General features: G+C 37.9%; 1 protein-coding gene across 2 annotated transcripts in view; it reads left to right on the top strand.

Moving 5' to 3' along the window:
- The first annotated feature begins 687 nt into the window (after nt 1–687).
- Nucleotides 688–18,103, top strand: part of aig1 (androgen-induced 1 (H. sapiens)) — a 62,979-nt gene continuing 45,563 nt past the window's right edge. The window contains exons 1-2 of one of the 2 annotated variants that reach the window (XM_079830485.1): nt 688–1,001; nt 9,794–9,949. In XM_079830485.1, the coding sequence (XP_079686611.1) occupies nt 711–1,001; nt 9,794–9,949 (447 nt within the window). In that variant the 5' untranslated portion in view covers nt 688–710. Of the gene's footprint in view, nt 1,002–4,602; nt 5,058–9,793; nt 9,950–18,103 lie in introns of those variants that run through there. The other variant, XM_079830486.1, reaches the window with a different exon arrangement.

Raw genomic sequence — 18,103 nt, 5'->3', positions numbered from 1 at the left:
TCACCTCATATTATTATTATAATTTTTGGGGCTAGGTTGCCATTCACTGCCATTATAATGCTTGGAAGAGCCACGACATTTTTGAATATAACTCTGATTGTATTCGTCTGAAAGATGTCATATAGGCTACACCGGATGGCTTGAGGGTGAGTAAATCATGGCAACATTTTCATTTTTGGGCTAACTATCCCTTTAAGAACTGTTCCCAAACATATAACAGTTAAGAAACGTAATAATAACAACAAATAATAATGTCATAGACTCTTTTTTGTATTTGCCTACTTAAATCCAAACAGCGATTACAATTTTTTTGGCAGGGCAGCGTATGTTTCATTCTAATTTGGTAACTTTGCCTGATATTGAAAAGTAATGAGATTCATATATGTTTATTATTATTATTAAAAGCTAGGTCCATTTTACTTCATCTAGACAAATGATCTCCATGTTTTAAATTAAATGCATCTTTTATTTCAGCCAATTTGTAACCATTTTACGTGCAGTAGCCTAAATTACTTTTAAAAACAACCCCTTTCTGCCAGTAAAAAGTGAAAAATTACCTTGAATAAATAGTATTTGTTTCATCTAAATATGTTACACTATATTGAGGCAGAAAATAAATCAAACGTAAAACACCAATCCCCCCAAAACCCTCAATGAGCATGCGCGAGCACAAAGAACAGTGACACACGAGCTGCTCTGCGCAGGCAGCGATGCTTGTTCCTATAGCAACAACCTCTCGCGCACATCCGCCGCCTCCACCAACACGGATCCGCGCGACCCTCTCCTCCTCCCCACCGCATAACAGCATCCCTCTGTCAACAGGATATTTCCTGAGACGGAAATACGACGGGGGAAGGAAAATGGCGCTCATCCCATCACAGATCCTCAGAGTAGCGATACTCCTGTCTTATTTTTCTATCCTCTGCAATTACAAAGCCATAGACATGCCCGCGCATCAAACATACGGCGGTAGCTGGAAGTTTCTTACGTTCATAGATTTGGTAAGTGCATGTGCATCGTTCCCATGCAGTGCCTGATTATTATTAGCCTATATATGAGATCTCCATAATGCATTATATATAGACAGGCCCCTGTTATGCCGAAATATGCCAGGTTCCTACAAAAAGGAGTAGCCTACAAAAGCCAACACAAAAATTGCCTTACGTCATATTTACTGATCATTAAACGTTAATCACATGACGTAATGACTTTTTAAGTCTCTAACAATGATGTCATGCTTTTCATATCTCTCATCCTCATTAATAATGAATTTTATTCTGAAGGGTTGTGCTGAATTACGAGCAGTTCTCCGAGTAAGGACAAATTAAGTATGCATACACAGTTTTGAAATATAAAAATATAAATAGCAGAATTTTTGTCTTTTGTTCTGGCAGTCTGTGCCAGCATCTGTATACGCACACACACACACATTGACTGTTATGACAGTCTGTGAGCCAATGACTCATGTTTTCCACATAAACAGTCCATTTTCTCCCCCTTTTTTGAACAGTGATTTTTTAATAGCAATAAAAGTTGTTTTGTTACACTTCACGTTTGCACATCTGTTCCAGTGCACTGTTAGGGTTATTTTTATTTTTTATTCTTGTCTAGGAATAAGATAATTTCTGTACAGATGTGTTCTGATTATTGTAGATGCAGCTTTTTAAAAGTTATGCTGTTTCATAACACTTGTTGTTTGATGTTTCTTTGGTGCTCTAGTGAATGCACTAAAATTACAATATATAAATCATATTTCATAATATTGCTGTTTTTACTGTATTTTGCAGCCTTGGTGAGCATAAGTCTTACTGACTCCAAACTTTAATGTACCAGCAGTAACTGCATTACTATTTCAAATTGTTTATACATTGAAAATACCTTGTTATTTTAACACTTTAAACACAATGGCACTTTATATTAACGTAACATTAATAAACTCTTTCATTGTCTGTAAACACAGAACTCACATTCACCACGACCATAGAGAGATAGGCCAGTGATTTATTGTTTGTGCTGCTTTGTGTTATAGTATAAATATTAATTATGACAGCATTTAAGGACCTCTGACACCGATAAACCTGGCTGTGTGAAACTAATATTAGAACAGACGCTAAACACATGTCATATTCAGAAAGGCTGATTATCTCATCTTGGCACAAGAAATGCAAGTATGTCTGGATCAAATACTTGCACTGTAATAGCCACACTCCACTGTAGCTTTGTTACATTTATGGTAACTGCCATTGTGCCATAACTGTGCCACTTTGATTTCCGCCTTTTATGTTTTCATCAGGCCTCATTTATTATTAAATTTAGGGATTGAGATTTGGCTTTGTCACAATAGGACACTTGAGGAGCCTGGCATAGGAGTTGAGCTCTCTGTGTCGTACGTAAAGTGCCTGGTCAAGTGTGGCCGAAAGCTTTCAGTGATCTGAAAATGAGATACCCATGGATTAATTAGCAGAGTTTAATTAGCACAGTTGCACAGGTTTTCTGAGTGTATCATTACTGTGATGAGAGGCAGTCTATATTTTTATGAGAGCAGTTGCTATGTTGCAAATGCTTTGCAACTAATTATAAATTGAAATGATGCATTTGAACGCATAGGGTAAACGTACCTATTAAGCTCACCAAAATCTACATTGAGACATTGTAGTGCACAGGGTATTGGTTTGAGTACAAGAAGTTATGTTACAATAAAACATCAATCTCTCACACAATAATTTGTCATTTTATTTTAAATGACAAAAGCATTTCAATTAAGATATACATCATTAAATGCAAAAAGTCTGGCTGTGACTTTGTTTGTACCCTTTAAGCACACTCATGTTGCCATTAAGCTCAAAACATGTTTCTTTTTATTTTAAACAACATTTTTTAAGAATAATTGTATAAAGGTTAACTTGTAGTGACAACCATCAGTTAGTATTTAAAGTCTATTTATGAAGTATTTACATAGACGTTTAATTTGGATGAGCTTAAAGGGAGAACACCTTTTTTTTAATTAATAAATATTATTAAATTAAATTTAAAAGGACAATTTTGCTAAATAAATAATCTAGGTCATGTATTCATACATATTTTAATATGTACAGCTATTATTGAAAATATCTATGAAATTATACTTTTTATTATTGATATCACACTGAAGCTGTGATTTTCATAGTAGTGCACCCTTTAAGCTCCCCTTACTTAAAAAATACAGCAGTGTAAAACCACAGAACATCATTAAACTGTAAATTTATAATATAATGAATTTAAAAGTACAAGCTAGTAATGCCTGTGGAGTAATATATTAGTGTAGCGCACATCCTTATACAGCTAGTAAGCCAACAATGTTCCGTAGCACCTGCTATGTTGCTAAAACTATCTTTTGGATCTAACTGTAATTATTTCCCACATCCAGGTTATAATATGCAAAAGTCTAAATATTAATCTCTTAATTTTGCAGTAAGAAGTTATACTTATCGAAAATAAAGGCTTAAACATACACTCTAAAAAAAAAGGCTCGTAATCATAGGGGAACCTTTTTTAGTGCTATATAGCACCAATTTTGGTGCTTCAGTGGTTCTTCAGCGGTTCTTCAGAGGTGCTATATAGCACCTTAGTCAAAGAACCGGTGAAGAACCTCTGAAGAACCGCTGAAGAACCTCTGAAGAACCGCTGAAGAACCACTGAAGCACCAAAATTGGTGCTATATAGCACTAAAAAAGGTTCCCCTATGATTACGAGCCAAGAACCATTTTTGGTGCAATATAGAACCTTTTTTTTTTTTAGAGTGTAAAAAAAATGCACATTTAAGGGGCTACTCTTTTGGTGAAAGTTTTCAGACAGCTTTCAAAATGGCCACATGAATACACTCTAAAAAAAAAGTATCGTAATCATAGGGGAACCTTTTTTTAGTGCTATATAGCACCAATTTTGGTGCTTCAGTGGTTCTTCAGAGGTGCTATATAGCACCTTAGTCAAAGAACCGGTGAAGAACCTCTGAAGAACCGGTGAAGAACCTCTGAAGAACCGCTGAAGAACCACTGAAGCACCAAAAATGGTGCTATATATCACTAAAAAAGGTTCCCCTATGATTACGAGCCAAGAACTATTTTTGGTGCCATATAGAACCTTTTTTTTTTTTAGAGTGTACCCATATCTGTGCAATGGTCTGATTTGCTTGAAATTACAGGAGGTATATAGTAACAAACACATCAATTGGTTAAAGGGTTAGTTCACCCAAAAATGAAAATTCTGTCATTAATTACTCACCCTCATGTCGTTGGACACCCGTAAGACCTCCGTTCATATTCGGAACACAAATGAAGATATTTTAGTTGAAAGCTGATGGCTGAGAAAGGCTTCACACAGGCCTCCATTGGCATTCAGTACATTGACACTTCCAAGATCCATGAAAGGCACTTAAAACGTCGTTACAAAGTCTATCTCACCACAGTGGCTCTACAATAATCATACAATGCGACGACAATAGTTTTTGTGCGCAAAAAAAAATCAAAATAACACCTTTATCCAACTTGTTCTCGACTTCCGTGTATGCCTCCACGACGCATGCGCGAGAATATGACGCAGATCCGGCGTTCGGACATATGACCCAGAAGCGATTTGTTTACTATCAGAGGAAGACGCGCGTGTCTAAGCTGTTGGATTCTACATTGATCGTGCTTTAGGTCTCGGCGTAGTGCTCAAAATGGGGTTAGAGTGTGCATTTCATGGAATCCCGAGCCCCGGCGCTACGTCATATTCTCGCGCATGCGTCGTGGAGACACACGCGGAAGGCAATAACAAGCTGGATAAAGGTGTTCTTTTGATTTTTTTTTGCGCACAAAAACTATTGTCGTCGCATTGTATGATTATTGTAGAGCCACTGTGGTGAGATAGACTTTGTAACGACGTTTTAAGTGCCTTTCATGGATCTTGGAAGTGTCAATGTACTGAATGCCAATGGAGGCCTGTGTGAAGCCTTTCTCAGCCATCAGCTTTCAACTAAAATATCTTCATTTGTGTTCCGAATATGAACGGAGGTCTTACGGGTGTCCAACGACATGAGGGTGAGTAATTAATGACAGAATTTTCATTTTTGGGTGAACTAACCCTTTAAGACATCAATAGGATGATAAATATTTTTTCTTTTTATAATCTGAGCTCAAAGATAGTAGTGTGCTTAATGGGTACTTGAGCTTAATAGGTACGTTTACCCTAGCGTCTGAACTAATACAAGTGCATAGCTTTTTGCCGTTTATTTTAACAGGAATGCATTAGGCTACCTTCAATTTCTTGGACTTGCAAGCAACTGTTTCTGCAGTATACTGTAGCAGTCTGTTGTTTGATAAGAAGTGAGGTTTCCTAGCCCAATTATTATTATTCCCAGCCTCAAACAAGCAATTCACTAGATTTCATGGAGACTCGAAACTCAGTCCAGGAATCCTTGTGGTTGTTTATAAGCACAAAATAAGGCTTTGTATAGCTAATAAATTATTTTATGCCTCTTTTGGCTTCATGTCCTCACACCGAGGCTGTTTTTTAACTCTCAAATGATGTGAGAAAAGGATCAACGTACATTTTTAGCTCAGCTAAAGCGAATATCAAAAGCATTAGTGAGGGTAGAGTAAGAAAAATAGATAATTTTAGAGGGCTGGTAATAGGGATTTAAGACTTTTCCAATAAAAGATTGGTTTTGAGCAAATCGAACATTTATATGAAGCCTTAGCAGGGCTTCTCCTGTCTTCAGACACCAGGAAACAAATTAAGGAGCAGAAAGATAATGAGGAATGAAATATTTAAGAGTGTATTAATGGGAGACTTTTTTGCATGTTGGATATCTGTGGAGGAGATATAATAAAGAAACCCTCATAATTCCATAATGTCTTTCCATCGTAAATTAATGTCAAAGCGATCTCCTAACACTCTCATCACGAATGTCCACTAATGGAAAAAGGACTAAAAAAAGACATATTAGCTTAAGACATGAAATAGGTTATGGAGGAAAGGTTGTGTATTAAATCATTTCAATGCCGGTTTTCTTGCGGCCCGTCATGCATTGTAACATTTTAAAGTATGTCAACTGTATCTGTATATTGTTCTGTTTTCAGTGAGACGAGTTTGTTTGCTCTTGGAAAATGACGGCACTTAGAAATACTCGTATTCTATTTTCAGACAACCAAAGATGAATGCGTGGCTTTCATCAAGTTTCCCTTCAACTTCCCTCTTGTGTTCCTTTTAAAAGACAGCTTTGATTTGTATGTCAATGAGAGGCCTTCAAAAAAAGGACATTTTATTTATTTATTTAATTAAAAAAAGCTTTACCTAGTTAGGGCTTCAAATACAGCTAAATATACAGTTTGCAGTTCCGTAAACCAAAATAAATATTTCATTTTTCCACAAACTGCCATTCTTGGCTCATTTTGAGTCAGGCTTGTGAATTCAGTGAATTGTTAACTGGAGACTGGCTCTGACTGGATCATTTGAATCAGCTGCAATCGGATTGGTCCAATTCACAAATTAATCATTTTTTTGATCACAAATCAATCGATTTAACAGGTTAATCGAAAAGAATCAGCTCGTTCACAAATAAAATAATGAGGAATGACATGTTTTTATGAAATGTAAGGGAGTTAAAAGTTTGATATTATGCTTGGGAATGTACAGTAGTGAAGGAAAAGGAAAAATACTCTGATAAAGAACATATACTTGATACCACTGCTACTTTACTACATTTTTTAATAAATATATGCACTCCAATACATTTTAAATGAGTTATGCCCGGTACACATTGTATGATTTGGGGTTGTCCCAGATTATAGATGACCAATCGTGTCGATTTTTGTGGTCGTGGCTCCTAAGCGGTGGTCCTGCGTCGTACAGTGAGAGAGGTCGAGAAATACGCCCGTTGTCATAGTGTCAGAAATTTAGCATGTTAGCATCTAGCCAATAAAACTGCAACATGAAATGGCGCATTGATCAACAAGACATGGCGTTAAAACTACTTGCCTAAAGCTCCATTTACAAAATATGCATTCCATATTCTCCTCTTTCGCTTCCTCTATTTTTCAGAGCACATAAAAACCACAATTGCCAAAGATTCATCTTGCTCTATTTGTGTACCACTAGCGCATGCTGATGATGTTTTATTCTTCTATTTCATCGTGTCATCATTGTACAGTCTACATACTGTACATGTCATATGAAAGTTTATTATCCATGCCGTACAGTGTGATTTGTACATGTGCATGTAGCAATCTTATAGGATTGTAGCAGGCATGATACAATTACTCATTACATTTTGCATGGCATCTAACTTTTTTTTAATATGGCCATCTACAGGGCATTGAAGGTACTATATCTTTTGCGTTTTGCCCTTACCCAGACTTGTCAAGAAGGCTACTTTACGTGAATGTGAGTGTATTAGTGGCTAGTTGCTGAATCGCAGGTGTTTCATATATGAAATGAGAACATGGCTCCAGCTGGGGATGAGGCCTAAAGGCTGATTTATACTTCTGAGTCGAACCTACGCCGTATCTACGTCTTAGGCTGTGTGTAGCACACGTAGCCTGAGGCATAGCCTGACGTACACCTCTCCAAAAATGTAACAACGTGCCAATTCTATGTGGACCACAAGCGCTGTGAGCCCCTACCCTACCTCTAAAATCTGCGATAGTGATGCATTTCCTATACACATTTCTGCTTGCGGATTATAAATGATCTGTTCTTCGATATTTAACAACTCAAGCTGCAAATAAACTCGTTGTTTATTTGCCACCGTCACTGCTGCTGCTTCTTTGACAACATAGGCCCTGTCCCAAATGGCACACTTCATATGCACTTTCGGTCTTGTGGACTTACAATGGCTGCCGCATGCTCGTGTCCGTTAAGTCCACGAGACCGTAGGGTCACTAGTGGTTGCCAACAAATCTTCAGGGGAAGTTGCTAAAGGCAGATCGATTTGTTGCTAAAAGTTGCTAAATGACGTTGTGACGTTATTGTGCTATGACGTCATTGTAATCGCAAGGCAAAACTACGCTGTTATGTAATGCGTACACTGTAAAAAAAAATCAATCTCCAATTGAACATTTTTTAGTGACTGATCACATCTAAATTTTTTGGAAACATTTCTGTGAATTAAATTGTATCAATTCACAGAAATTCAATTTGCCCAACTGAAAAATTTAGATTAAATTTAGATTTAGAATATTTTCGATTGGAGACCTGATTTTTTTTTACAGAGTAGATATTATTTGAAAAGCTCATTTAGATTTGTTTGTAAAATAAATTAAAGCAATGTGTTAGTTAATATGTACGGAGCCCCACACATGATGTGCAAGAAGAAGAAAAAAGTAAATTGTGCGCAAAATTTACTAATTAATTCCCTCGATTTATAAATAATGCGCACAATTTACTATTCAGTTCCCTCGATTTGCTAAACCGTCCACACGATTTATTAATTTGTTCCCTCGATTTATAAATTGTGCGCACGATTTAGCCTACTATTTTTTTCCTGCATGTCATGTGCAGGGTTCTGTAAATATGCTACCTAAATTATCTTCCGGTTTTTACAGCAATTTCCACAGCGATCTTAAGGAATTATGAATGAACCACTCGGCCTATTGAGCTAGCTTGTACATGTGTTGTTTGGATTAGAGTCACTTTCCAGAAGTTGCCAAATAAATAAAAAAAATTGCTAAATTTGTTGCTAGGTGCTTTTTGAATTATTTTTTTTGCTATGGTAGGCTGAAAAGTTGCTAAATCTAGCAACAAAATTGCTAAGTTGGCAACACTGCGTAGGGTGTCCTATTTGTCATTTTAGGTCTCAGAAGGGTGCTCACGAGCGCCCCCCTTTGCGGTCGATATGGGGTCGATTACGCAGTGGACTTCTTCCCAACAGTCAATGCGGCGTTACATCATGAAAGTGCAGACTTGTAGGAAGACAGCGAGGGTTTAGGGTGCCATTTGGGACAGGGCCATAGACAACAAGCTGCTTCTAATTCGGCTTTTGCCTTGCTACTGGGTTATACCATCAACATACCCGTGGACACTGCCTACTAGCCGTCTGCATGTGTAATTGCACGTCAACACAGACAATGACGTGTTGAAAACCGATGCGTAGCCTATGGTGTAAAAGCAATGGCATAGAAGCAACAGTGTAGAGGCAACAGGTCCGACGCAGAAGTGTAAATCAGCCTTTATCCAGCACATCCAGTGAAAGTAGGCTTCGACTATTTAATTTTACTTAACAATATTTATTTAACTGTTATATTGAAGAGACATTTTTGAAGGATATTGGTTTACTTATGTTCTTTTTGAGCTTAACTGAGACTTGAGTGTTTGTAGACGTTTAAGAGGCTGTGGTCGACCTTGATTTATTGCAATGTTGAGTTGTTCAGTTTAATTTTTTTTATTTGCAGTCTCAGACTAAAATGCATGTTTGAACTGTTTTAACTGAAGACAACTTGCACTGGCATATCTTAAAACATGTCTGTGCCATTGTTTTGCCTCAAGGTGCACACCAGTAATGTTTTTTTCTAAGGCATGTTTATAAAAGCTACTTAAATGCCCTAATTGAACTAAGGCCAAATCCTGGCTTAATCTAAGCCCTATCTGTGAAACCAGGCCTATAAATTAATCAAGTTATATTGGAATTGGTGACTTGTAACAAGTAATTTTCATTGTAAGGTATCTCTACTTTTACTTAAATATGTTTTTCAGGTACTCTTTACACCTTACAAATCTGCCCCCTTTCTTAGGTATATTACTACTCTTTCCTAACCAGTTTTTTTTTATTCTCTATCAGGTCATTCAGGCAGTGTTCTTTGGCGTGTGTGTCCTGACGGACCTCTCAAGCCTTTTGACAAAAGGCAGTGCCAGTATGGAGCAAGAGAGACAGTTGAGGAAACTTATTGGCTTACGAGACTGGATGATGGCTGTTCTGGCCTTTCCCGTTGGTGTGGTACGTATAAATCACCAATCAGATTTATCATTTTGCATATGTACACTAACTGACTGATTATATCCATAAAAACACACTTTATTTGTGTTTGTTGGACCTATATCCGGAGATTATGAGCAGTGCTGCTGGCTCAGTGAGGATATGTTGATGTTCAGATAACATCAATGCCTAGAATCAACATTGAAAATTGGATTGAAATTGAATAAAAACACCAACTTGGCCAATTTTCAAAGTAAAATAATGTAGTGATCCAGATTATGTGATCCATAAAATCTGGCCTATAGTGTTTTAACTTTTTGGAAAAGTTTATGCATACATGCAAACATTGCACTTTTTGTATACAGAAAACCAGAAAAAGTAATTGGCTGGCGGTGACTATGCGGTTAGTTTAAAGTGTGTGAACCTCCCGTAAACTCTCTGAGCCATCAAGTTCAATTGTTAATGTGTGGGAAAGAAAAAAACAGTACTGTAACAGAACATGAATGCAATACTTTGTCTGGAGCTGCCCTTCCCCTCCCACACATGTCATTGACATTAAGATGTCTGAAACCACAGGAAAACAGAGGCGACTGTTCAAAACTTGTTTCGAGCAATCATTCACTGGATCTAAGAAAGGAGGGTTGTGTATTGAGCACATTTATAGAGGGTGCCAAATGTAAAATACTGCTTGCTGCAAATGCATGACCAATGTTTTAATATTTTTGCAACTTAGCAATTTTCACTTTGTTTAAACCGATTGGGGTCAGTAAGATTTGTTTGATGTTTTTGAAAAAAGTCTCTTATGCTCACCAAGGCTGCCTTTATTTGATCAAAAACACAGTAATATTGTGAAATGATTACAATAAAAGGCTCCATTTTTACTCCAGTCTTCAGTGTCAGAAATCTAATATGCTGATTTGGTGTTCAAGAAACATTTTTTATTATTATCAATGTTGAACATTTCTGTGGAAACCATGATTCATTTTTTTTATCAGGACTCTTTGATGACTAGAAAGTTCAAAAGAACAGCATTTTGTGTGTCCAGTCTGTCCACCAAAGCATTTTTCCTGAGGCTAGTGTATTTTCCTGTTTGTTTTCAAGGGGAGCGACACATTTTTAAAACTGAGCGTCTATTTACTCAACACAGAGAGTTATAGAATGGTCAACTTTGGGTAAAACCCTGCACTCATCACTGTCACATTTTACTCAGCTGTCCAATCACCGTGAAGGAGGGGTGGGAAAAATACCACACCAACCAACCACCACATTTTGCTTGTACAACGATAAAAAAATGACAACAACAAACACATCTCTTCAACCAAAATTAGTGCCAGAGCATTCTTGTTGAATAAAAGTATTACTTAACTTTTTTTTATCTTATTAAATGGTTAGTTCACCCAAAAATGAAAATTCTGTCATTAATTACTCACCTTCATGTCGTTCGACACCCGTAAGACCTCCGTTCATATTCGGAACACAAATTAAGATATTTTTGTTGAAAGCTGATGGCTGAGAAAGGCTTCAGACAGGCCTCCATTGGCATTCAGTACATTCACACTTCCAAGATCCATAAAAGGCACTTAAAACGTCGTTACAAAGTCCATCTCACCACAGTGGCTCTACAATAATTTTACGATGCGACGACAATAGTTTTTGTGCGCAAAAAAAAATCTAAATAACACCTTTATCCAACTTGTTCTTGTCTTCCGTGTGTGCCTCCACGACGCATGCGCGAGAATATGACGCAGATCCGGCGTTCGGACACATGACCCAGAAGCGATTTGTTTACAAGCAGAGGAAGATGCGCGTATCTAAGCTGTTGAATTCTACATTGATCGTGCTTTAGGTCTCGGCGTAGTTCTCAAAATGGGGTTAGAGTGTGCATTTCATGGATTACCGAACCCCGGCGCTACGTCACACATACGGAAGACAAGAACAAGTTGGATAAAGGTGTTATTTTGATTTTTTTTGCGCACAAAAACTATTGTCGTCGCATCGTAAAATTATTGTAGAGGCACTGTGGTGAGATGGACTTTGTTACGACGTTTTAAGTGCCTTTTATGGGTCTTGGGAGTGTAAATGTACTGAATGCCAATGGAGGCCTGTCTGAAGCCTTTCTCAGCCATCAGCTTTCAACAAAAATATCTTCATTTGTGTTCCGAATATGAACGGAGGTCTTACGGGTGACGAACGACATGAGGGTGAGTAATTAATGACAGAATTTTCATTTTTGGGTGAACTAACCCTTTAACCCCAAAATGTATTAAAAAAACACCTTTTCACTTTTTATGATAAACATAAAAGTCACTTTAAATAAAACAAGCAAACTAAACTAAACTAAATATCAAACACAAGATACATATTGCATAAAGAGGTATGTTCAGAGGTATGGATTAGCATATGTGCAATCCAGTTCAAACATTTACTGTGTTTTGTCTTTGTAAGGCCGAATAAACACTTGGTGCCTTTAGATAAACCATCAAAACAGTGAATCATCGCATTCCTTAAAATGTATAAACCTGCAGGTCAGGTCAGAGAGCATTTGTATTTTCTCAGCACATACCACTATATCTGGACACATCAACACATGCTGCTTTGCATAAGGGGACTATATCGGACACCAATACGCATTGTCTTAAATGTACATCTCATTTGCTTTGCAAATCCCCAGTCATCTACCTGGCACTGCCACAAAATCAGCTGTGCAATAAAATCCCGTCCTGCAAAGTGAAGAAGGAAACACTGTGTTTTGTGTGTCCGTGATGACCATCAGATAATTACATGGAAAATATTTAAATAGTGCTCATGAATGTATCTGGCTGACTTAAGATCTTTTAATATTACATGGCACAATGTCAGTGAAGAGTTTAAGATGTCAAACGAGTGTCAAAGTGAAAAAAACCGACTCTGCTCATTTCATTTTAATGAAAGAGTCACAGGCAATCTCCTTACATTGCAGGGGAGCACTAATAATATAACTTTTCTCTTAATATAAATAAAGCAAAGTGTTGAAATATTAAATATATTCTGAAGTGTGCAAGTATAACGGGGGTTAAATTAGTAACCAAGATGTTCTTTTAAATTCATTAATAATATTTCACAATATTACTGTTTTACTGTATTTCTGTATTTTTTGATCAAATAAATGCAGTTGTGATGAGCAAAAGAGACTTTTTTCAAAAACATTTTTTAAAAATGTATTTTTCCAAACTGATGATTTATTTTTAAATATAAGATACACTCACAGATGACACACAGATGTTAATATAAATACACAAATAAGCTATTTTAAATGTGTTATGCAGTTTTGTTTTTAAATATGTTTTACAGAATTCTCCCCAAAAACAGTAAAGATACTAATACGTAATTTTCTATTTTAATATATTTTAAATAGGGCTGTCAAACAATTAATCCTGATTAATCACATCTAAAATAAAAATGTATGTGTACTGTTTATAATTATTATGTATATATAAATACACACACATACATACATATATATATTTAAGACATTTTTGCATGTATATACTGTGCATATATATATATATATATATATATATATATATATATATATATATATATATATATATATATATATATATATATATATATATATATATATATATAATGTATATTATATATAAATACAAAACAATTCTTAAATAAATTCTTAAATGCATGCATGTGTATGTATTTATATAAGTATAATGATTATACACAGTACACACACAAACACTATATTGCCAAAAGTATTGGGACACCCCTCCAAATCATTGAATTCAGGTGTTCCAATCACTTCCTTGACCAAAGGTGTATAAAATCAAGCACTAGGCATGCAGACGCTTCTACAAACATTTGTGAACGAATGGGTCACTCTCAGGAGCTCAGTGAATTCAAGCGTGCCACCGTGATAGGTTGCCACCTGAGCAATAAGTCCATTCGTGAAATTTCCTCACTACTAAATATACTATGGTCAACTGTTAGTGGTATTATAACAAAGTGGAAGCAATTGGAAACAACAGCAACTCAGCTGTGAAGTGTTAGGCCACGTAAGATCACAGAGCTGGGTCAGCACATGCTGAGGCGCACAGTGCGCAGAAGTCGACAACTTTCTGCAGAGTCAATAGCTACAGACCTCCAAAGTTCATGTGGCCTTCAGATTAGCTCAAGAACAGTGCATAGAAAGCTTCATGGAATGGGTTTCATTGGCCGAGCCGCTGCATCCAAGCCTTAAATAACCAAGTGCAAAGGATGCAGTGGTGTAAAGCACGCCGCCACTGGACTCTAGAGCAGTGGAGACGTGTTCTCTGGAGTGAAGAATCACGCTTCTCTGTCTGGCAATCTGATGGACGAGTCTGGGTTTGGCGGTTGTCAGGAGAACGGTACTTGCCTGACTGCATTGTGCCAGGCGTAAAGTTTGGTGGAGGGGGATTATGGTGTTGGGTTGTGTTTCAGGGGTTGGGCTTGGCCCCTTAGTTCCAGTGAAAGAAACTCTTAATGCTTCAGCATACCAAGACATTTGGACAATTTGATCCCCTCCTGTTCCAACATGACTGTGCACCAGTGCACAAAGCAAGGTCCCTAAAGACATGGATGAGCAAGTTTGGTGTGGAAGAACTTGATTTGAGGAGTCCTGACCTCAACCCGATAGAACACCTTTGGGATGAATTAGAGTGGAGACTGTGAGCCAGGCCTTCTCGTCCAACATCAGTACCTGACCTCACAAATTCGCTTCCAGAAGAATAATCAAAAAGCCTTCCCAGAAGAGTTGAAGCTGTTATAGCTGCAAAGAGTGGGCCAACTCCATATTAAACCTACGGATTAAGAATAGGATGTCATTTAAATTCATGTGAGAGAAAAGGATACGTTTTAAATGAAAATGTATAAGTTTGGACAAGGCCTCAGCATATTAGAGTGATTTCTGAAAGATCATGTGACACTTTGACCGGCATGTATGTAATGTACCATTGCATCCTTCTGTGGATATTTGCAGAACTTGCGCTTGCAGATTCTCAGCGGGGGTTAACGAGATGGCAGACAGAGGATGCTTCCTTGTTAGCTTGTAAAAAACTTAGCAGCCAGACAGCCATGATACAAAGACGAAATAGATGCTTGACTTGGCCCTGGCCCTCAGTCTAAGAGCTGGGCATGAGGCTCAGCTTACAGCCATCACAATGAGCATCATTAGTGCTGACGTTAATATTGGCAAACAGGCTCTACTGTGTTTGAGTGATATACATACTTTGTTAGCTTTATCCAGGTCATTTCCTGACACCTATTAGTGGTATGTGTGTCTAGCTGATATCCACTCTTTTGAGATACAATGGGACCGAATTCTGCTCCATCTGCCTAACAACCTTAGTCTATACAGTATGTACGCCCACAGGATGAAGTTTCCCAGTCCAGCTAGGCTGGCTGGATAATAGAGAAGGTTTGCCACTATATCCAATGAGAGTGCATGGAACGGGCAAATCCAAATAAACCACCTGTCCGGCAGTGAACTTATTTAACTTGTGCTTTCAAAATGAAGCCCAAGGTTTACTTGAACTATGCCTCAAAAGCACAACAGATCCTTTCACAAGGCCTGTCCTCACAGTGACGCCCGTTTATTTGGATACAGTGACCATCATCCAAGCCCTTACTGGAAACAAGAATCCTACAAAATAATCGGAGACACCCAAACCAAACAGAAATCTGTCACGCCCATAAATGAGACCCATTAATGCAAATACGTTTGAGCAGTTCAGGATTACAGCAGGGGAAGTGAAATTCTTCCTCAGAGAGGCTGGGACTTCAAACGCTCTTTCACAAGGCCTGCATGCTTCACACCAACGTGCCTGTGTGTGATGCCCTCATCATCTTAACACTGTCCTTTTTCAAAAAAGGCATCTGTAGCTCCAAGGATGTGCTGGATAAAAGCAAGGAAGAAGTAGTCAGCTCTCAGGGATTAATTATGGTATACTGATATGAAAAAACTGTATGAGGTCTGTGTGTTGGTTTGCTGTGCTCATGGCTGGTTTTAGTGCTTGTCAGGGTTTTGCGCAGAGATTGTGTCCTGTAGATGGGGAATCAAAGAGGATATTAGACAAGTTAGACTTTCCTTAATGAGATGTGCATAATGAGATGTGCCAGCATGAGGCAGGAGTTAGACAGTTTGCCCAAAGACCTGCTGGGAACCTGGGGGTGAGGAATGGGCTCAATTTAAAGTCTTTGTGGGGAGTGACGAGTGAGAGGTCTTAAAAAGTTATGAAGTTTCTCTGAAGATAATATATAGTTGCAGTTTCCCTTTTTTAACTCATTTCAAGAAATGCCACGACTAAGATGGCTGACACATGACAAAGGGTCACACCTTCAGGGGTCTAGTGGAGTCCATGCCTCGACGGGTCAGGGCTGTTTTGGCAGCAAAAGGGGGACCAACACAATATTAGGAAGGTGGTCATAATGTTATACCTGATCATCAGTGTATATACATCCAATCATGTGAAAAATGATAGAAACCCTTTTGTGGAGTATCAGAACATAATAAAAATCATCTGGTCTTAAAATGAGGTAAATACAACCTCAGATTTACAACAACAAATTACATATTACTTATAGATATTATTCATTATTTATTTAACAAAAATAAAGCCAAAATGGAAAAGCCACAGGTGGCATCTAAGTACACCCTATGATTGCTTGTAAAGCCACTTTTAGCAGCAATACGTTGAAGGAAACACTTTCTGTATGACAGTATCAGTCTCTCGCATCATTCTGGAGGAATTTTGGCCCACTCTTCTTTACAACGTTGCTTAATTTCTTTGAGTTTTGCGAGCATTTGTTTATGCACAGCTCTCTCAAGGTCCCGCCACAACATTTCAGTCTGGTTGAGGTCTGGAGTTTGACTGGCAACACCTTGGTTCTTTTTCTTTTTCTGTTGTAGATTTGCTGGTGTGCTTGAGATCATTGTCCTGTTACATGACCCAATTTCAGCCAAGCTTTAGCCGTCAGACGGATGGCCTCACATTCAACTCTAGAATACTTTGGTATAGAGAGGAGTTTATGGTCGACTCAATGACTGCAAGGTGCCCTGGTCCTGTGGCACCAAAAACAAGCCAAAAATCATCAACCCTTGGACATTCGAGGTGTTTGTGCTGATATGCTGTGTTTGGTTTTCGCCAAATGTGGTGCTGTGCATTATGGCCAAACATCTCCACTTTGGTCTCATCTCGTCTTTGGTGTTCCAGAAGTCTTGAGGTTTGTTCAGATGCAACTTTGCAAACCTAAGCCGTGCTGCCATGTTCTTTTTAGAGAGAAGAAGCTTTCTCTTAGCAACCCTCCCAACCATGCAATACTTGTCCCATCTTTTTCTAATTGTACTGCCATGAACTTTAACATGCTAACTGAGGCGGGTAGAGTATGAGGTGTAGTTCTTGAGTGTTTTGTGATTTTCTCAGAGCATTGCATAGTCTGATCTTGGGGTGAATTTGCTGGGACGTCCATTCCTGGGAAGATTGTTTTGAATGTTTTCCACTTGTGAATAATCTTCCTCACTGTAGAATGATGGACTTCAAATAGTTTGAAAATTGCTGTATAACCCTTCCCAGATTGATGGCAGCAACAATTGCTTCTCTAAGATCATTGCTGATGTCTTTCCTCCTTGGCATTGTGTTAACGCACACCTGAATGCTCCAGACCAGCAATCTGCCAAAACGTCTGCTTTTATAGTGGTGGTCACGCTTGCTGATGATCAATTAATCAAAGGCATTTGATTAGCAGCGCCTGACTGCTACTTACCCTCTTAATTCCTAAGGAAGCATAAGGGTGTACTTAGTTTATCACCCATGGCTTTTCCATTGTGGCTTTATTTTTGTTAGATAAGTAATGACACGGTGTAATATGTCATGTGTTGTAGTTAATCTGACGTAGTATTTACCTCATTTTAAAATCAGCCAAGGACCAAATAATTTTTTATTATGTCCTGATACATGTCGTGGAAAAAAGAAACGTTAACAATTATCATGGTGATGCTGGAAATGAAAAACACAAGCTAAGTGTCTTTAAAAGCCTTTATTCTTGCCAAGAAGGTCAATTCTGGTTGCAGGTTGTGCAGTCAGAAAAGACAAAGTGGCAGCCTCACACATGTTCTTTTATACAGCGGGTGAGGGCGTCTTACACAATAACACAATAATAATC

Source organism: Gobio gobio, assembly GCF_949357685.1.
Source record: "Gobio gobio genome assembly, chromosome: 12".
Taxonomy (NCBI): Eukaryota; Metazoa; Chordata; class Actinopteri; order Cypriniformes; family Gobionidae; genus Gobio; species Gobio gobio.
Note: the sequence above shows the minus strand (reverse complement) of the source record. Positions and strands in the feature narration are given on the sequence as shown.